The sequence below is a fragment of the Thalassophryne amazonica genome, chromosome 2, assembly GCF_902500255.1.
Source record: "Thalassophryne amazonica chromosome 2, fThaAma1.1, whole genome shotgun sequence".
NCBI classification, from domain to species: domain Eukaryota; kingdom Metazoa; phylum Chordata; class Actinopteri; order Batrachoidiformes; family Batrachoididae; genus Thalassophryne; species Thalassophryne amazonica.
This window is the reverse complement of record NC_047104.1, coordinates 87,632,665-87,654,794: the sequence shown is the minus strand read 5'-3', so window position 1 is coordinate 87,654,794 and position 22,130 is coordinate 87,632,665. Positions and strand designations below refer to the sequence as shown.

Genomic DNA, 22,130 nt, shown 5'->3' with positions numbered 1-22,130 from the left:
AGTCACAAAACTAAAAAACAACAAAAAAAAAAATGTAATGGACGTTGTCTTGGCTCTGCATTCAACAACTCATGGAACACTCTCTGCAAGAGGTGAAACTTCATAGGAACAAAGTGAAATATCACAGGAACTCATACCCAAAGTTTCATCACATTTGACTAGTTTGGGAGCAAACTAATTAGGCTGCAACCTAGATTCTTTTGGTTTTTTCCATTTGTCTTCCATCCATTTGGCATGGATCCATATGTTTATTTGCAGCATATTCTTAAGATGCATTTCAAATGATATCTCATGAAAAGTAAAGTGTAATATTTTATACATAAGCCTCTGAATTTCCATGCACATGTGCAATACATGTTTTGCATCTAATGTTCAGAAATGCATGTTAGCATTTTGGTTTCGGACTGGAGTAACAAAAATAATACTATTACAATGAACGTCTTTGGGTTCTTTGGGATCCACCATCTTGTTTTTCGTGGTATTACTGCCTGCTGACTGATGACTATGTGGGATAAACACAAAATTGTGTGCAATTTATTTGTGAAAATAACCTGTGATTTAACACTTTTTACAATGGATACCCTGCCCAATGCAACACCAAACATACATGAAGAATGGGCCTAGGGTGACCTTGAACCAGGGTCTTTCTGTTTGAGAGGCAAAAGTTCATAAATTAAAAGGATACTAGCGGGTTGCCCATGAGGATCCACAGACTCTAGCTTGGGTAGTGTTCATAAAATAGGTAGGTGACATTTTTCAAGGATGGTAAAAAAAATATGCAAAGTTAGTAGAATGATTTAGAATGGCTTGTGAGTCCAGAATTTAATTATCAATGTCCATTGTTCACTGTTATCTAATATAACTACTTTCTGCAAAAATTAGTCCTGTCATCTTTCCATCTTTGCAACGTTCATCCTTGACCGAAAACACATAAGCATACCAAATGGCAAATGTCAGTTCTCCCCAGTTTGTCTGTGATCAAAGCCATACACGCGCATGCATGCATCCACACACAAAGAGGGAATTTGGCTTTTAATATATAGATTTTTGTGTTTATTGTCATTGCACAGTAAATCACCACAACGAAATTTGCTTGTGCATCCTCAAAAACAATGCCCACCCTCACACATAACTTACCCACAAACATACTTCAATAAATATTTAGAACTTCAGGAGATTTGGGGGTGGGGGGGGGGCGAGGCGAGGTTTCACTAAATTTTTCAAACTGACTTCATATTATAGTACTGTTCAGAATAATAGTAGTGCTATTGTTGTGTGCTGGGGTGTTTGGCTGGCTTGGTTTTTGTTTTTCTGTTTCTCCCACCAGGTGGTATGCATTCAGGACTGAGTGGCTGAGTATTAGGACCTCACCCTGAACACCTGAGGCTTGTTTTTACATGCAGGTCATCAGGACTCACAGCTGTGGTGTATCTGTCTTGATCAGAGATTGCTGCACTTAAACCTTGAATGCACAGTGTGTGATTGCCAGAGACTCGACCTTGTGAGCAGACGTGTGAGATCGGCGTCGGGAGAACAATCTCACCATTACGGACGCAGAGACCGCTCCAGGTTTGACGCCACAGTCTGTGAAGGAGGATTGGGTGAGGTCTCATGCTCTTCAGCACACTTCCTGAGGTAATTTGGTTTTGGTGACTTTTATGAAGTAATGACAGTGGATTTGGTGTCCCTCACACCTTGCTGTATTGAGCTGTCACGTTATGCTAATTGTCTAATCAGCTTCTGCTGCAGTAGAGATTTGAACTGAGTTGTTTCGTGCCTGCAGGGTGAGAAGCTGATATATATTTAAGCCAGGAAGTGTTTGCTGATTGTGTGCACCTTTGAGCTGTGTCTCTCTGGGTGGAGAGTGTTGGACTCACCTCATGTTTTCTTTCTTCACAGACTTGGTTTGTCGCGGCCACCTGGGGGGTGTCGGCGGGGTCCCTGGGTCCGAACTGCTGTGGCTCCAGACCGTTTGCGCTGCTGAGAGCGCGCCGTGTTTCCACCTCACCAGACCGCGGACATTTTTGGTTGTTTATCACTAAACTCACTATGATTATTAAATTCTGTTATCTTTTGAACCGTGCTCTGCTTATTTTATGCTGGGTCGTGTCAAACGCTGGGTCGGTGCTCCGACTGCATCCGACACATAACAGCTATGTGACTAAAAAGATTATTCCAGGTTTTGAGTATATTTCCTATTCTTACATGAGAAACAAGGTACCAGTAGATTCAATAGATTCTCACAAATCCAACATATCATGATGCTTGCATCGCCATTCTTCACTGTCTTCACTGTGAACTGTGGCTTGAATTCAGAGTTTCGTCTCACAAACTGTCTGCGGCCCTTGGACCCAAAAAGAACAATTTTACTCTCATCAGTCCACAAAATATTCCTTCATTTCTCTTTAGGCCAGTTGATGTGTTCTTTGGCAAATTGTAACCTCTTCTGCACATCTTTTATTTAACAGAGGGACTTTGCGGGGGATTCTTGCAAATAAATTAGCTTCACACAGGCGTCTTCTAACTGTCACAGCACTCACAGGTAACTCCAGACTGTCTTTGATCATCCTGGAGCTGATCAATGAGTGAGCCTTTGCCATTCTGGTTATTCTTCTATCCATTTTGATGGTTGTTTTCCATTTTCTTCCACGCATCTCTGTTTTTTTTTTTGTTTTTTGTTTTTGTCCATTTTAAAGCATTGGAGATCATTGTAGATGATTGTGGATATATATATATATATATATATATATATATATATATATATATATATATATATATATATATATATATATATATATATATTTTTTTTTTTTTTTTTTTTAAGTTTTCCCCTCTCCAATCAACTTTTTAATCAAACTACGCTGTTCTTCTGAACAATGTCTTGAACGTCCCATTTTCCTCAGGCTTTCAAAGAGAAAAGCATGTTCAACAGGTGCTGGCTTCATCCTTAAATAGGGGACACCTGATTCACACCTGTTTGTTCCACAAAATTGACAAACTCACTGACTGAATGCCACACTACTATTATTGTGAACACCCCCTTTTCAACTTTTGTACTAATAGCCCAATTTCATAGCCTTATGAGTGTGCATATCATAAATGCTTGGTCTTGTTGGATTTGTGAGAATCTACTGAATCTACTGGTACCTTGTTTTCCATGTAACAATAAGAAATATACTCAAAACCTGGATTAATCTTTTTAGTCACATAGCACTACTATTATTCTGAACACTACTGTACATCAATGTGTTTTGGCAAACATTTTATGCTCTGGTAAAGCAGTATTTTATATACTCCAGGAGGTCATGGATGTATAAAAATTTAATTAGTTTTCCAATTACATCAACTACATAAGGTATGTTTATACCTGGTTTTAACAATTCCTCCAGTTCTCCACACATGTACTTTGACAATCTGGAAAACACTACAAGGCACTGAGCTCAGTTTGCCCTTTTCATATGCTATATTAAGACTATTAGGAGGTGAGGTGTGAATAATCACACTTTGACATGTGAAGACAGGAAGGCTGTTTTTTTTTTTCCTCTCTCTCACTGCTTCCACACATTATGCACAGTGCACACGCTAGAGTCCAGAGGCAGGGTGAAGTTAATAAGGTGAAGCCAGCTGTGGTTTAATGTGTGAGTTTGTTCTTGCAACTGCCAAGGCCCACCAGATTTCTGATACATATGGTGTATATTAAATCAACATGCAAAAACCTGTAGTATCACTATTATAACAAGTGGATGCCATATACTGTATTAGTCTTTAACCAAAGGCGTGGGAAACCAGGAAGAGTGATGGTATCAGCACCTTCATAATGGAGGCATAACCATTTTTGATTGCACCAGCAATTCTCTTAAGCCTGCCAGTCTTACCTGGAAATTTCCAGCATAGTCCTCGTCTTGGTCTCCTTCCTTGCCTTCCTTCAGGGCAATCAGGGTGAAGCCTCTGAAGTAAGAGGGGCTGGATGCAATCAGAGTCACTGGATGGAAGCAAACAAGCGTGACAGTAAGCAACAAAAGAATCAAAAAACTGAGCATACAAAAAGGCTAAAATGGAAGCCATTATCTGCTGGTACTGCTATATTCACAAACTAGGCAGGCACTCAGAGTGAATATCTCTGCCAAGGTTGAATGTGGATCTTTAACATTAGTGCTTGGAATTCAATAATAAAAAGAAATAGAATGCAATGCTAAAATACACTCGGCTGTATGAGCATTATGTTCTTTATAATTTGCAGCTGTTTAAGTAATTATTAAGATCCTATTGTCTTACGTACAATGTATACATGTTCAATAATGATGCAGAAACACCCCCCCCCCACACGCACATCTATCTTTATATATATATATATATATATATATATATATATATATATATATATATATATATATTGCTGGATTTGAACCTGCAATTTCCAAAAGCTCTGATTGCCAGCCAGAAACATAACCAACTGAGCTACCATCGCTGTCCTGTAAAAGGTGTGGGAAAATGCCTAATATCAAGAAGGACATGGATGTATTTTAGAAAAATACAACCACACACCATATAAAACACTGCATTTTATTGAATCCCACTTATCAAGTGGGCAATACAAGTATGATCTGTCTATTCCTCTGTAGATGACCCATGGTCACAGACATACAGTCATGAAATGACATGAATGAGAAGCAGGGCATGCTTATGTCCACATCTGCTGGCAGTGTGTCCAGCCGGCCCCACACGTGTTGGGCAGGACACGCGTGTCTTGTGGACAGCGCACCACAGGACAGTCACTGCGTCATGTTGAACAGAACTCACGTGGGTGACATGACAGTCAGATTGCCTGCTGCGTGTTATGATCTGACAGTCTGTTTCACCTGGGGTAGCCTGTCAATGTGCATGGTGTGCACTCGCTCACTGCAGCCCATTGCCACAGTGATATATGTTTTTTTATATATGTCCACGTGAGGACAGCAAGTACATACGCGCATCACAGTGGCCAGTTGTTAGTTCATGTCCGTACAAACGCGGTACGTATTCTCCAGCTGGGATGTCTGGAACCACAGATCTCCACAGCTGCTCCTGTCAGTGGACACACCCCCTGTCAGTTCAGCACACACACCAATGTGTCACTGTGTTTGTTTTCAAAGCCACACTCGTGGGGGCACAAATTTCACATCCAGCTCAAAAGTGATCATCTGATGACTGTTGTCATACTAATAGCACGAATGGCCACACATTTTCTAAGTGCCAAGCGAGCGGTGTTAGATGTTCATGTGTGTCAATTGGAATTTGGCCGACACCTGCCTCGAGAGGGTTCAATGGGCTCTCACAGCGCACACTTTGACTTTCAGCCACTGGTGTGCGCAAACAGTTGTAGCAACTGGTGTATGAGGTGTTGGAGGCAGGTACAATTTTACACCTATTGCATACTCTTCCTGCTTCATGTGCACTTCATGCGCAATTTGTCCGCATTTGTACTATGTGTGAAGGGGCCCTAAGCCTTTGCAATATTCAATGACCATATTTGATGGCCTCGGGTAAAAATGATACACTATCACAATAAAACCCTGTGAATTTGTATTGTGAACCATCAACTCCACTATAGAACTGTGTTGATGTTGATAAATATAATGTAGTAATTGTAAGATATTTGCTTTTCACTGAGATATACGAGGTCTGTCAATAAAGCAACGGTCCTTTTTATTTTTTTCAAAAACTATATGGATTTCATTCATATGTTTTTACGTCAGACATGCTTGAACCCTCGTGCACATGCGTGAGTTTTTCCACGCCTGTAGGTGACGTCATTCGCCTGTGAGCACTCCTTGTGGGAGGAGTCGTCCAGCCCCTCGTCGGAATTCCTTTGTCTGAGAAGTTGCTGAGAGACTGGCGCGTCGTTTGATCAAAATTTTTTCTAAACCTGTGAGACACATCGAAGTGGACACGGTTCGAAAAATTAAGCTGGTTTTCAGTGAAAATTTTAACGGCTGATGAGAGATTTTGAGGTGATTCTGTCGCTTTAAGGACTTCCCACGGTGCGAGACGTCGCTCAGCGCTCTCAGCCGCCGTCATCAGCCTGTTCAAGCTGAAAACCTCCACATTTCAGGCTCTATTGATCCAGGACGTCGTGAGAGAACAGAGAAGTTTCAGAAGAAGTCGGTTTCAGCATTTTATCCGGATATTCCACTGTTAAAGGAGATTTTTTTAATGAAAAAATGTCGGGACGCAGCCGACGCGGTGCGGCGGCACAGGAAAAACACCTCCGTGTTGATAACCATTTGTAAAATCCAGGCGGCTTTTGATGGCTTTCAGTGGAGTGAGTATATGAGAAATTGTTTAACAGCAGGACATGTTCCAACTTGTCCTTAAGGCTTTCAACAGAGGTGTTTTTCCTGTGGCGGAGCGTCGCGTGCCGACGCGTGGACCCGTCCGCACGTCATCAGGTCAGCAGTCCCTGCCCATGTTTGAGGATTGGGTGTGCCGACTCCTCGGCTCCCCTCCCCCGCTGCACGATCCTCCCTGTGGGGTTGTGGCCCATGTGGTGTGCTGCTGGGGCACCTCCCCATGGGCCACTGCTAGCACATTGTTTGCTTCACCTTGTGTGCGGGGCATTTCCTGTATTTCCATGAGGCAGGGTTGGGGGGTGGGGCCGTGGTCTGTGGTGGTATGTCGGGGTTGCATGTGGGCTGCTCCCCCAGCTGTTAGTCGGACTGCTCCGGTGGCTCTGGTGGGTGCCTTCCCTGGCTCCTGGGGGCTCTGCATCCTGGATCCCCTTCTGTCAACATACGTGCACTCACACATGTGGCTCCTGTCATGCCGGAGTGGTCCATGTCATATGGTAAGGTTCTGTACTTGGGTCTTGGCCCAACACACCAGCCACAGAAGTGACCGGATATTCAGCTGTGACCTGGGTCTCTGTACGTGGAGAGTCTGGTGTTCATAGCTGTCACCACAATTCAGTTCTGAGTGCTCCCAAGGGGTTCAAGACTCTGGTGTCTTGGAATAGGTAAATGGATCTTCAATAATTTGACGAAAGACTGTTACTGTCACTACTATGTTGCTCTTTGTCCTGGTATGTTGTACTGAGGGGTTCCACCTCTTTGGAGTTTCACATATTTCATCTCTCTGTTATTCCTGTCACCACTCATCTTTTGTTCTTGTCTGTCTCTATGTTGTTTTGGAGTTTAACCCTCCTTGATAGAAATTGTCTGTTATAGTCCATGGGCTACTAGGGGTCTCCATGCAACCCCCCCACAACTTCTTTGGCGTGCTGTTGTGTATATATGCCTACAGCATCAGAAAAATGATGTTAACGCCAAATACAGGCATGCAAATTATGCATTCAAGCCAAATATCAGACTCGTGACTTAACTTTTCGAATGGACTGAAAAATTAGGGGTAGGGGAAATTCAACTGATTAGATTACACATTTCTAAGTTTAATATCTGGGCATATTAGGTGTCATTTGAAAGGTCTTGAGCTCCCCTAAATTTTAGTATTAATTAAAAGCTGATTGCTTCATTGTTTATGTAAATATAAGTCAAAAGGTCATGCATACTCTAAGAAAGTAAAAATTTACCATATTCCTGAATCAAAATGCTGCTGTGGCCAAATTGCTTAGAGATCTTTAACCCAATTTTCAGGTGTTTTAATGTTGGCATTAGTAATATTTGTGACTGTAAACAAATCCCTGAAGGGTGATACACCTTGCACTCTTTCCAGTCCTTTGGTCGCTTCATATCACCACTACTTACAATGAGTTTATCTCCCATACGTCGTCGCTGTCTTTCCATTGCCTTCACTGAATTGGCAGAGTACATGTCATTGCTGAACACACATGTAGAATCTGACTTCAGAACTGATTCCTCCAGGACTTTTCTTGCTATACCAGAAAATTTGTCTGGTAAGTCACTGAGACGGTGGAATATTGCATTTCCATCCTCTATCACCAATGTTTCATTGGGATGTGATGTGACAATGGCATCTTCACTATCACCCACTAAGTACCACATCCCTTTAGATTTATCCATCTTGGTGAAGAATCCATCTGCTAATGCAAGACTGTATGGAACAGGTGTAAGTTGGAAGCTCATCAGTTCTGCAAGGTCTACCTTATCACTCAACAACTGAGATTTAACAAGCAACTGGAATGCTATATTCCCCTGTTGGATGTACTGGACTTCCTTTTTGGTGGATGTTCTTAGTTTCACTGTCTTCTTCGTGTCCCTAAATGTCCCCAGTTTCAGTTTCTTGATTGGGTCAAAGAACCCTGTTCCTTTCTGTAGTCTTTCATTGATAAATGTTTGTTTTGCCTCAAGCCCAACTTCTTCTGCACGGAGAATATCATTTTCAATTTCCTGTGATGCTGAGACACCAGAAGAAATGCACACAAGTCTTTCTTTGTCAGCAGTATCAAATGGGTTGACAAAGTTTTCAAATTTTGCAACTGTTTTCTCAACACGGCTTTCTCCTCGCTTCACTTCAGTGGGCCGAATGTCTCGATGGGTTGTTCCACTGTTTCCATCACTATCTCCTGTCATGTCAGCCATTCCATATGCTGCTTGCAGATATTTTGCCCTTTCCTTGGTTGTCCTACACCACCTCTGATAGGCATCATAGTTTGTCTGTATACCTGCCAGTCCAGCTCCAGAACCTCCACCTCCTCTGGATTTAGAATGGCGCATAAACATCTCCTCTATGGTTTTGTCCACAGGGCACCGATTGCCAGGTATGAATGACCGGGCCACGCTGAAAGTACCACGTTTCAAGAGGTCTGTTGCTCCAGGATGGGACAGTTCTATGTTCACCAAGTGTGTAGAAAAGTATGTTAAGTACCTAGCATAATTGAAACCACCAAAGGTGAAGAACAAGTCTGTCATCAAGCACAGGCACTGAGTGTACAGGGTGTAGTTATTGGTTTTAACAGCCCGAATGAGATTAAGCAACAACCATATATGGTCCATGTATGAAACCCACAGTTATGCCGTCTTTCCAAGTTTACCTTTTCGAGCACAATCCTTGAACTCTGAGTACTTTTTCATGTATGAATGCACATGTGGGTCATTCAAAGCAGCTCTTTCAGCATCTTGTGAAATTGATGACATGACACTAAGCATCTGAATGTGAGCTTCTGACTCTTTTGGCAAGGAAGAGAACATCTCAACGTCATTGGTTGAAGCCATGAACTGTGTGATGAGCAAGCATTCTAGAGATTCCAGGACAATTGTATGGCAATTGATGGCTCTGGCATAGTTTTTGCCATTGAGAACACTTGTCAATGATCCAGTTGATATTAACCCAGCTTCAATGAGAACATCTGAAAGGCCAGTTCCTTCCATCTTCTTACCAATCATCTTTATGTATGCAGAGGCAAGATGGAATGAACCAATAAGAATGATATGGTCTGCATTTCTCTTTTCTTGAGCCCAGATTAAAGGGTATGCCCTCATACAGACACCTAGATCAAATGATGTTATCACAGAATTATGTTAAATTGGACTGTCATTTTCTTGACTTGTCAAAAGAGTTGATGAACGGAGCTTTCACAACTACCCTACAGTGAAATGCAAAACAAAAAACCCAAAGTAAGACATAAGCATGACATTTGACCTATATTTACGTAAACAATGAAGCAATCAGCTTTTAATTAATGCTAAAATTTAGGGGAGCTCAAGACCTTTCAAATGACACCTAATATGCCCAGATAGTAAAATTAGAAATGTGTAATATAATCAGTTTCATTTTCCCTACCCCTAATTTTTCAGTCCATTCGAAAAGTTAAGTCACGACTGATATTTGGCTTGAATGCATATTTTGCATGCCTGTATTTGGCGTTAACATCATTTTTCTGATGCTGTAGGCATATATACACAACAGCATGCCAAAGAAGTTAAGTTGTGGGGGGTTGCATGGAGACCGCTAGTAGCCCATGGACTATTAGCTTTAAATATATTAGGTAGATCAAGAAGGACAGGTGAAGGTCACACACACACAAAATTCAGCCACGCACCATGTTATCAAATTTCATACAGATACACACACACACACACACACACACACACACACACACACACACACACACACACACACACACACACACACACACACACACACACACACACATACGAGGTCTGTTAGAAAAGTATCCAACCTTTTTATTTTTTTCAAAAACCTGATGGATTTGAATCACGTGTGCTTGCATGAGCCAACCTTGAACCTTCGTGCGCATGCGTGAGTTTTTTCACGCCTGTCGATTGCATCATTTGCTTGTAAGCAGCCTTTGAGTGAGGATGGGTGGAGTCTCTCGTTGTTTTTTCTTTGCAAGGAAATGGCAGAACAACTGGAGCAGCACGACTGCATCAAATTTTGGCAGAAACTGGGCGACAGCCAGGTGGAAACCATTCGGATTATTCAGACGGCTTTCGGTGACGATCCTATGGGCATCACACAGATTAAGAAGCGGTACAACCGGTTTTAAGACGGCCGCACAACGGTGGAGAGCGCGGCGCACTCCGGGCGGCCATCAACATGCTGAAATGACCGGATCATTCCAAAGTGAACGCTGTGATGATGTGGGACCATTGTGTGACTATCCGAGAAACTGTGGAAGAGGTGGACATCAGCACTTTTTCAGCACATTCCACTGTGACAGAAGATTTTGCCATGAAAAGAGTGGCGGCGAAATTCATCGGCACGAAGCTGATGGTGGAGCAAAAGCGCCTCCGTGTTGAAGTCTCACAGGACATGTTGTGAATGGTTTCCACCTGGCTGTCGCCCAAACACTGCAACAGACTGGCATCCTGTCCAAGGTATACCTGCCTCATACCCCATGACTGCTGGGATAGGCTCCAGCACCCCCCACCCCGGACCGTTAATTGGACTCAGCAGGTACAGAAAATGAATGAATGGATGGATTGTTGTGTGGGCCGCTGAAGAGGAGGTACTGCTGGCCCAACACCAGAGGGCGCCCTGCCTGAAAGCGGGCTTCAGGCACCAGAGGGCACAGCCGCCTCCCAGGATCATCCTGGAACACCTGTCACTCATCATCCACCCAACCCATAAAAGCCGGACAGCGACTCCACTTCCCTGCCGAGAAATCAGCTTACCCAACAGGTAACTGTCTCAGCCTTTTTCTGTGCCATACACACGTATTGGATGCTAAACTGTTTGCAGTCGTAACCTGCTGTAACTAACAGCTTGGAGCTGGTGTTTTGGAAATTTGGAGGAGTCGGCGATTCCGCTCCTAAATTTCTTAGTGTTACAGTAGGCACTGCACGAACTTGGTTTTCCTGCTACCTGGGAGTGGAGGTCTTTTCACTCAGGAAAGAACTGTGAGTTTGCTGTCTGTTGCTGGGTGTTCGCACACCCACATAACGTTTGTTCTTCCTGCCAGCAGTACCAGATCTGACAGCTGGAGGCAGTGGCCACCTGGGGACTCAGGACTTGGCGGCTCTGGTGTGTTGCAGGTCTCCGTTGGAAGTGGAAATCATGTGGGGCCCAGCTCTTCTCTGGACAGGCATCTCCTATCCTCGAGCCTGCCCACATGTCACCTGTTATCTAATTGACTGTTACTTAAAAGCAGCATCTGTATTCCGTTGTGCACATTTTACAACATTAAATTGTTATATTTTGGCATTTTCATTGTCCGTTCATTTACGCCCCCTGTTGTGGGTCCGTGTCACTATCCCAACAGGATTTCTCGGCCAAATGTCATGGATCCTGAGGGGCGTCAACCATCGTTTGGACAATCAATGGAAACGCAAGGTGCACAGGCACCAGCAGGAGGCGTGTTAGGTAAGCTGCAGCAGATCTTAACCGCCTTCACTGCTCGGTTGGATTTAGTAACCGAGCAGAACGTTATACTCAATCGGAGGATGGAGGCTCTCACCGCGCAGGTGGAAGCGCGCGTGCAGGGCGCAGCTGCAGCACCTCCTCCTGCTGACCTGGTGCCGAATACAGACATTCCAGTGGTCGTTCAACGAACCCCCCCCCCCCCCCCCCCGGAACCATACGGAGGTTGTGTCGAGACGTGCGCAGACTTCTTGATGCAGTGTTCGCTCGTCTTTGCACAGTGCCCCATCATGTATGCGTCAGATTCCAGCCGGGTGGCTTATGTTATAAATTTGCTTTGAGGTGAAGCACGAGCCTGGGCTACGGCGCTCTGGGAACAGAACTCATGGTTTCTATCAGCATACACTGAGTTTGTGAGGGAGTTCAGACAGGTGTTCGATCACCCTAATAGAGGCGAGACCACTTCAAGTGTGCTGCTGTCGATAAGACAGGGGTGTCGAAGCGCAGTGGAGTATGCAGTCGACTTCCGTATTGCGGCAGCGAGAGCCGGCTGGAATACTGTTGCGCTCTGCGCCGCCTTTGTAAACGGACTGTCTCTGGTCCTTATGAAGCACCTGGTGGCAATGGACGAGCCGTGGGATTTAGACGGACTAATCGACCTGGTAAGACAACCGATTAGCAGAATGCCGATCGGAGCGAGACGAAGGGCGTGGTCAGGCACGAGCCGTCCCTCTTCCTTCCGGGTCCGAAAGGGAGCCGTCTTCCCCACGCTCCAAAGCCAGGGCACTCCACGTGACGACAGCTCCCCCTGCTGACGTTGCTAGGGAAACGAGCAGGGCCAAAAGAAAATCAGATCAGAGACAAAGGAGGCTGGCCCGTGGGGAGTGTTTTCACTGCAGCTCAACTGAGCACACGCAGAAAAACTGCCCCAAATGGTCAAAACAACAACACTCGTCCTTAGAGACTGGGCTAAGGGTGGATCACAACATGCACGCGGGGAGTGCATGCAAATCTGCACGAATCCCAGTCACGATCCTGAGTGGGGATTTAACCCTTCACGCCCCAGCCCTTTGGACACGGGGTCGGAAGGGAATCTGCTGGACAGCAGATGGGCAAAGGAAGTAGGGCTCCCTCTAGTGGCCCTCCCTTCACCATTGAAGGTACGGGCACTAGATGGCACCCCTCTTCCACTAATCACACACCAGACACAGCCCGTAACATTGGTTGTGTCTGGAAATCACAGGGAGGAGATTGTGTTTTTTGTAACACCTTCTACCTCCCGAGTAATTTTGGGTTATCCATGGATGATAAAACACAATCCCTGGATTGATTGGCCGTCTGGGGTTGTGGCTCAATGGAGGGAAACCTGCCACCGGGAGTGTTTAGGATCCTCGGTTCCACCCGGTGTGACCGCTAAAGAGGAGGTTCAAGTCCCCCCCAATCTTGCGGCGGTGCCAGCCGAGTACCACAAGCTTGCTGACGTCTTCAGCAAAGATCTGGCACTCACGCTGCCCCCGCACCGTCCATACGATTGTGCCATCGATTTGATCCCGGGGGTTGCGGACCCGTCCAGCAGGCTGTACAACCTCTCACGTCCTGAGCGCAAATCAATGGAGACCTACATCCGGGACTCTTTAGCTGCCGGGTTGATCCGGAACTCCACCTCCCCGATGGGTGCTGGTTTCTTTTTTGTGGGCAAGAAAGACGGCGGACTCCGTCCATGCATTGACTACAGAGGGCTGAACGAAAGCACGGTTCGCAACCGATACCCATTACCTGTGTTAGATTCAGTGTTCACGCCCTTGCATGGAGCCAAAATTTTCACAAAGTTGGATCTTAGAAATGCGTATCATCTGGTTCGGATCTGGAAGGGAAATGAGTGGAAGACGGCATTCAACACCCCGTTAGGTCACTTTGAGTACCTGGTCATGCCGTTCGGCCCCACATAACCTGTTTGTTCTTCCTGCCAGCAGTACCAGATCTGACAGCTGGAGGCAGTGGCCACCTGGGGACTTGGCGGCTCCGGTGTGTTGCAGGTCTCCGTTGGCAGTGGAAATCGTGTGGGGCCCGGCTCTTCTCTGGACAGGCGTCTCCTATCCTCGAGCCTGCCCACACGTCACCTGTTATTTAATTGACTGTTACTTAAAAGCAGCATCTGTATTCTGTTGTGCACATTTCACAACATTAAATTGTTATATTTTGGCATTTTCATTGTCCGTTCATTTACGCCCCCTGTTGTGGGTCCGTGTCACTACACTTTCCCAACATGGATTAAGAATTAAGAAATCCAAAGAGTCTGTATGATAAATCTGTCTGGAGGAAACAGTTCTCAACAACTGGGTGATCTTACCCAGTTGTTGGATACTGGTGAGGGAAGACACCTATGACACTTGCTGCATAAAAGCCAAGGACTCCTTTGGTCTCTGAAATTGGTGGGCTTATATATAAGACAAATGTCTCTGTGATATTTTTGTTAAAGCCTTTGTATTTAAGCAAACTGTCAACACCACAAACACATTTTGATTCAAACATTTCACAGTGTGATGGTGCAGAGGCAACACAAAAAGAGTTTGTCCAAATACGTATGGAATACTGAAGTTATTCAACTTATCCTAAAGAAGATAAGAATTTTTCAATACAAGGCACTGTTTTCATGCAACATGTTTAGTTGCACGTTTTTTGCAGTTTTGTACTGGAAAGAACAAATTCAAATAATTTCAGTAATCTTAATTTTCTGCAACAACCTGTGCAGCGGTTTGTTCTCCACTGAATGATTGCAGCCCACCATTCCCAACACAGCACTTCAATTAGATTGTGAGATTTTGCACTATTCTTGATTAAAGCACTAAAGAATGAACCAACCACAGTGCAACAAATTGTAAAGCTACAGGAAGATCAGCATGGACCATTAGGATTCACAGGGCAGATGGCACATGCACTGCAAATTAGCCTATAATTTTCACTTTAGAAAAAAAGCTGATAAATCAGTAGGTGGCTTTAAAAAAAATTGACAGTCCAAGACAGACAGCTTTCAGAATGTTTCTTAGTTAAAACTGATTGACTGATTGATTGATTAATTGATTGATTGATTGAGCATTTAAAACATAAAATCGTACATTCATTTAAAAAATATTGGGACATGAACTAAACCACTGGGCATAACACAAAAAGTCAAACGAGTTATTTACCCTGTGATGCTCAATGTTAGAATTAGATAAAGGAAATGTACAAGAAAAGTGCAAAAATGTGTGTGTGTGTGTGTGTGTGTGTGTGTGTGTGTGTGTGTGTGTGTGTGTGTGTGTGTGTGTGTGTGTGTGTGTGTGTGTGTGTGTGTGTGTGTGTGTGTGTGTGTGTGTGTGTGTGTGGGAGGGGGGGGGATTTTTATCGAACACGGAATACATCAGAATATATTGAATAGAGTTTTGTTTTTCTCAAGATTTCTGGAGAAATCCAAAATCTACCAGTTTTAAGTGAAAGTCGGTCAAATCCCCTTTAAGGGAAAAAATGCGAATCAACCTCCATCATCTCAAAACGACTACGTTTCCTTTCCTTTCTGTGCTTAACTGCATTAAAAGCAGTCTGAATAAACTTATTGCAAGTTTCGTTGTGTTAGATGTGCACTGGGGTTGCTGTGGGTCACTGATAACAGAAGGTGCCAAAAAGCGCACCGTGCGTAACTGTGCCAGAACAAACACCCACCTCTGTATGTGCTCCCTGGCTGATAGCTGTCCGGATCTCCTTCAACGCGGAGGCGAAACTCGTTGCTGCCCTCCGTCCGACTGCCCTGAGCTCGTAAAATCCGACTACAATACCCGTCGGCCTTCCCAGTCCGCTCAGCGGGCTCCTCGGTGAAGGCAAACGCATTGCACGACGCGGTGGACACAAAACAGCAGAAGAGTACAAAGCGCGAAGGCAGCCCGGATCGTGTCATCGTGTCCGACTCCGCAGCGGCGAAGGAGACGCTTTAAACTGTCACACGATTTTTTTCGGGTTAAATAAAACAAATTTGGCGGCTGATGAAGTGGACTCTCGCGCTGCGCTAAGAGGCTCGATCCATCCCGGAGAGGAGCGAAGAAAGAAAGACAGCACGCTGTGGAAGCGCGCTGCGCACTCGCTTGACAGAAGCGCACGGGGCGTGCGTGGTAGCGAGGGGTCCGGGGAAATAATGTGCGCGCCCGTCTCCAAGGCCACGAGGATGTACAAACATATTAGGTGAAGAATAGTGTCGACCAGCAGGGCGAGAACAAAGACCAACAAATGAGAGCCGAGAGGAAGAAAACGCTTCAGCTGGACCCTCAGTGCAGCGTGTCATCACTCACAAACAGGCGCACAAAAGGCTCAATAAAGCATGTTACATGGTTGTCTAGGTGACTAATTAAACATGAGTGCAATTAGTCACCCATAGTTTGCAGCACATTAGTTGGCTGCTACCTGCTTTTACTGTTTGCACGCCTCAAATAATTCTTATTGAGAACTTCCTACTGGTCCTCGGGTCCACTAGTCCTAGTATTAAGTAGAGCATGTTCAAGTTGTTTTTACATTTATGGCAGGCTATATGTAGCACTAAAGTAATGTTACAAAAGTGTGACAATTAAAAGGAAAAGAAAAAACATTTAATTATGGTGAATTACCATTATTTGTTGCGTTTCAATTCAACAGATTTATAGACAACAGCACAAGTAAAGGTGATTAATGAAGCAGAATTATATTTTATAAATTGAACAAAACTGCATCTGATTTGTTAGCTGTTTGAACTACATTTATTTGTGATCTTTAAAATCAGTTTGGGGTTGAAATATACACCATCAGATAATATAAAGAGGTTTGGATCAGTGGACCCTCCTCCCCATTCTTATTTATGACCCCATATCACCAGCGCCTGAGATCCTTGTAATATCACTGTTTATGAACTTACAGTCACATTAAAGCTTTGTTAGTAATCAAATGTCTAAGTGTTTTCAGTGACGGCTACTTTGTTGGCAAGAAATCCTTTTTGAAACTTTAGTTTAGGAATGAATGAATAACCACAATATAAATATACAAGTAAACATACTGATGACAACAAAATTGTGAGCCCCCCATGAAATCGAGCATTTCCTTCAACATTTTCTCAAGTGATTTTTATTTTTTAATGTATTTATTATTATTACTGTTATTGTTATTATTATTTACAGAGCAAGGAATTTTCAAACTGCATTTCTAAACATCTTTTTTTTTTCTTTTTTCTTTTTCTTTTTGTCTTTTTTAATGCTTATTTTATTTTACACACAGAAACAAAATTATTTCACAAAAACTACCAGGGTCTGTCTGCAAAGTAAAATAATACGCATCCAAAACAAAACTAGGATGTTTAGAAATGCTGTGTTGAAAATTTCTTACTCTTAAGAAACCACTTAAAATGCCAAATTTCATTGGGGGCTGACAATTTTGTCATCTGTACATATTTCTTTTGTCCTTTTGGCTGCTCCTGTTTGTCACCACAGCGGATACATCCGTATCGGTATTTGGAAGAAGTTTTACGCTAGATGCCCTTCCTGAAGTAGTTCCACTTTTACCTGGAGAAACACACACCGCCCCTGGTGTTCCAAAGAGGTCTCCCTTCCATGTACTAACCAAGATCCAGAAGGCATACTACTTCTAAGATCTGACAGAATTAGGCTCACACAGAGCAGACTCTCTGCTATTGGTGCATATGTCTGTAATGCTATTTTACGTATAACTTCATCATATGAATTCTAAGTGACGTAATAATGAAGTCATTCATACAAATCAGTCACTATGTTATTGATCTATATGTGCTTCAGATCATCAAGCTACGCTTCTTGGTTGTTGAAATATACAAAAATAAAGTTTTTTTTTGGGGGGGGGGGGGGGGGGGGGGGGGCTAAACCACTCCAAAATCGAATTACTTCTAGATGTCTAGGCAAGTAATATTCCCATCAAGTTTGAAGGAAATCCATCAATCCCTTTGTGAGGGATCCTGTCAATAGACACACACACACACACACACACACACACACACACACACACACACACACACACACACACACACACACACACACACACACACACACACACACACACACACACACACACACAATAGTGAAACCAATACCTTGGCTGAAAAGCAGGATAATGAACTGTGCAGCTGTCACAAGAGTTACAAAAATCCTCCATACAATGAAAATAGCAACAAAATAATTCAGGATAAAATAATGCTGACTTATATTCAAGTTAATATGGTAATAATTATTTGTGAAGTTGCATCAGGATTAATACATTTCAAAGTGCTTCACATCAACAGTAACATGTCAAAACATATTAAAGCAATTAAATAAAAATCAATTACACAAAACCAGACAAACAATCATGCCCAGAGTATTTACATTTTGAAAACTTAAAATGTCTATTCTAATCCAATTACATTTGTTCCACAAATCTGATTTGTTTATCGTGTGAGATTTCAGACCATAAAATAGAGTAGATGGTGGCAAAATATTTGGCCATTTCACATTTGATGTATAACTCCACACCCTGACCATGTTGCTGCGCAGGTGTCATAATGGCCCCATCAGCTAAGAGCGACAGAAACTGGCGGAGCGACGACGCCAAAATAAGTGGATTTAATGGATTTAACTGGATTGATTGATGGATTTAACTAAATGCAGCTGACAAGATGGAGAAACCTGTGGGTCTGCTCACATGAAGACGCTGTTGCTACAGTAAGCTTTGACCACACCCTTTCACAACGAATAGCCGACCAAATTACTTGCAGAAAAATAAACCATGCAAACAATGGAATTGGATTAGAATGGGAATAACCCTGTTGTGTCTGATGATTTGCAGACGTTCATGCTGGATTACGATAGCAAATATCCATTTTACCTCCGGCTAACACCTCGCAGGTAAAACTCAATTTGCGACCGTAAATTCCAGCATGAACATCCACATATCATCAGACACAACAGGGTTATTCCCTAATTAAAATTTCATTAAAATATATGTTATTGACTTGTTTTAGATTCAACAGAACATTACTCTCTCACATCCACCGGCAGATTATGTTGTAAGATGTATATCTTTGCTGGAATTATTTTGTTGCTATTTTGATTGTGCAAAGGATATTTGTAAAGCTTGTGACAGCTGGTCAGTTCATTATCATAACTGAAATCCATCAACAGCATTCTCCATGGACGCTGCCATGTTGATTTCTTGTGGTGATCACGTGTGCAGCCTATGTTTTTCTTTTCTTTTCTTCACCCCCCATTGGCTAAGAGGAACTTTATTGAACAATGGCTTACAAAGTCAGACATGAAATCATTTTGAGTTTTCCAGTAGGAATACCACCACTGTGTACATTATCCCTGTACAAATCTAATATATAAAGCTGACCGTGTGTGTATGTGTGTGTGTGTGCGTGCGTGTGTGTGTTCGCTATGCACAGCCACAGCAATAAAGCAGTTGACTCCAGACTTGGTATGGTGAGTGGGGGCACCAAGGGGGAGGTCACTGGGGACCTTAGGTTGAAAGCATACATGCACGAACACACACACACACAGTAGGCTTATATATTAGATCACAACCCGCTCACTGGAGCCCTTTTTTTCACTGTTGACATGGTACTCAGGTCCGATAGCAAGCATTAAACTTTACTTACTACGTAATAGTGGCTGACTAGGGTGCACTTTATTTACAATCCGAACGCCCCAGCGCAGGCTGTGTGTGAGTTAAGGTGCAACTTTTTTCATTTAAAATGTACCTGCTGTCTATGGCATGACAGAGCATTGCAGTGATATGACATGCTGTCACCTTTTTATCATCATTCACTTGAGTCTCATGAATGTCACAAATTGCTCTATGAAAATTAATGATGACAACATACACACAATGCAATGCAACTTACTACACCTTAATTAAAGTGACATGAAATATACACTGACATGGCTAAAATTCTTCTCTATTAGCTGCTCTTAGAACAGGTAACACAGCTAGTTTAACAATAATATTGCCAGCAATGCTTCATATGCAGCAACCATAAAATATGAGAAGCATTAATAACTGCAATATGCAATATTATGGTTTAGGAAAATGTGGTATGAGTTCATTTTGATCTTCACTATAGTGCACCTTTGATATCAATGTATTTATTTTCCAGCAATTTGTGGAAAATGGGATTTCACTTACACATTGCAACTATCAAAGGTGAGTATGGCACTCAGAGGCATACTGTTTTTAACAGTGTTTAACTTGAATAAGGTTGTAAAACATAAATATGTTTTTTAGTAAAGTACACTGATAATATTTTCATCAGTCATGAAGATCCTGAAGCCATGTTTGTCTGAATGTCTGAACCAGTCACCGTCACTCAAATAAGTGGGTTAAGTGTGGCGACATGCAGGTTTACAATTTACCGCCAGGCAGGAAGTCAAACTGAATTTACCAATGTAAGTAAAAAGGAGCATGGTCCAAGGTCCATCAGGGTAAAAAGCTGTCAGGCACCTAAAAACCAAGAAACTGAAACAAACACAGGTGCAAAAGGATGAAAAACAATTTGGCCAGAGAATGGCCAATTATGAAGGTAATTATGAAGAGCCTCTTACATACTGCAAATGTGACATGAGGTTTGTTTTGGATGAGGTGTCAAGTGGAGGTGCGTGAAAAGTCAATGAATTTGCATTTTTACCAGAGGTCATCAAATACGGGCATCAGGTATTGTAAAGGCTTTGCATCCATTTGTCTGTCCATCCATCTGTCCATTCATCTGCCCGTCCGTCTGTGCTCAGCATAAGTCCAGTCTTGTTACTACCAAAGTCTTCAAATTTACAGGGAACATTCTTGGGACACAGACCTTGGAGAAGTTCAGAGATGGTTAACCTTGACATTTTTTTAAGAGGTTAAATGTCACATTCTGTTTCAATTTGTTCCATTTTTTTTTGTGTGGTGCGGGTGGCAACCAATCAGAGTAGGGCTGCACCATGACGTCAGTGGCTGGCCTCTCCAAAACTGCTTTGTTTTGTGTGTTTATATATGTCTCTTGTATCTTATGTACAAGCTAGTGAAAAATATCCATCCATCCATCCATTTTCTTCCTCTTATCCGAGGTCAGGTCATGGGGGCAGCATCTCAAGCAAAGCCGCCCAGACCTCCCGATCTGCACACAACTCCCCCAGCTCTCCGGGGGAACCCCGAGGCATTCCCAAGCCAGCTGAGAGACGTAGTCCCTCCAGCATGTCCTGGGTCTTCCCCGGGGCCTCCTCCCGATGGGACGTGCCCGGAACACCTCTCCAGCAAGGCATCCAGGGGGCATCCGGAAAAGATGCCGAGCCACCTCAGCTGGCTCCTTTCGACGTGGAGGAGCAGCGGCTCGACTCCAAGCTCCTCCCGAGTGACCAAAAAATAAACACTTCTAAAACAGAAAACGCTGTTTTGGAACCTGATAACACCTCTGGAGTCATTTACCAGACATTTTGTAGCATTAGCATGCATGCTAACTTCCCGTTAAGGCAAAGCAAACATCCTATGGAGTTAAATTTGTCTCATGAACACCAGTAAATGCACAGAGGGTGATCTACAAATATTCCTTGTTTTCCACAACATCTGCTCTTGTCAAAAGCTCATGTTCACACATAAACGCAAGGCCTCCTGCAGATGACGTTACAATGGAAATATTGTTTTTGATTGATTGATTGATCGATAGAGAAGCTTTATTGAACATGTACAAATTGTACGTAAGACAAAAGGATTTTAATAATTAATTAAACAACTGCATATTATAAAGAACAACACTCATACAGCCAAAGATATTTTAGCATTGCGTTATATTTTATTGTCTCGTTAGCTTTCACAACAGGTCTGTGAGCATAAGATGTAGGGTCTTCAAAGACATATGTTCACTCTGTATGTCCTTCGAGTTTACTTCTTCATTCATTCAGTGTCCTCCTTTCAAAACACTTCACTGTCCTCTAAAGGATGCCCTGATGCTTTATGAGAAATAATTCTCAACTGATATTTTTTAGTTTTATTTTGTTTGGAGGTGGGGGGGGGATACCAATGCCAATATTCATTCATTCATTCATTCATTCATCTTCTACCGCTTAGTCCAATTAAGGGTCGCGGGGGGCTGGAGCCTATCCCAGCATCATAGGGCGTGAGGCGGGGTACACCCAGGACAGGACACCAGTCTGTCACAGGGCCACAAACACAGACACACCAACACACACACCAATGGACAATATTAAAGATTCCAATCCACCTAACCCGCATGTCTTTGGATGTGGGAGGAAAGCGGAGCACCCGGAGGAAACCCACACAAACACAGGGAGAACATGCAAACTCCACACAGAAAGGCCACGGGA

The 22,130-nt window shown here is 43.3% G+C and overlaps 1 protein-coding gene across 1 annotated transcript in view; it reads right to left on the bottom strand.

Moving 5' to 3' along the window:
• Nucleotides 1-16,010, bottom strand: part of spon1a (spondin 1a) — a 374,574-nt gene extending 358,564 nt beyond the window's left edge. The window contains exons 1-2 of the mRNA XM_034188854.1: nucleotides 15,475-16,010; nucleotides 3,876-3,982 (exon numbers count right to left, since the gene is read on the bottom strand). Coding sequence (XP_034044745.1) covers nucleotides 3,876-3,982; nucleotides 15,475-15,706 — 339 coding nt within the window. The 5' untranslated portion in view covers nucleotides 15,707-16,010. The remainder of the gene's footprint in view (nucleotides 1-3,875; nucleotides 3,983-15,474) is intronic.
• Nucleotides 16,011-22,130: the final 6,120 nt, after the last annotated feature.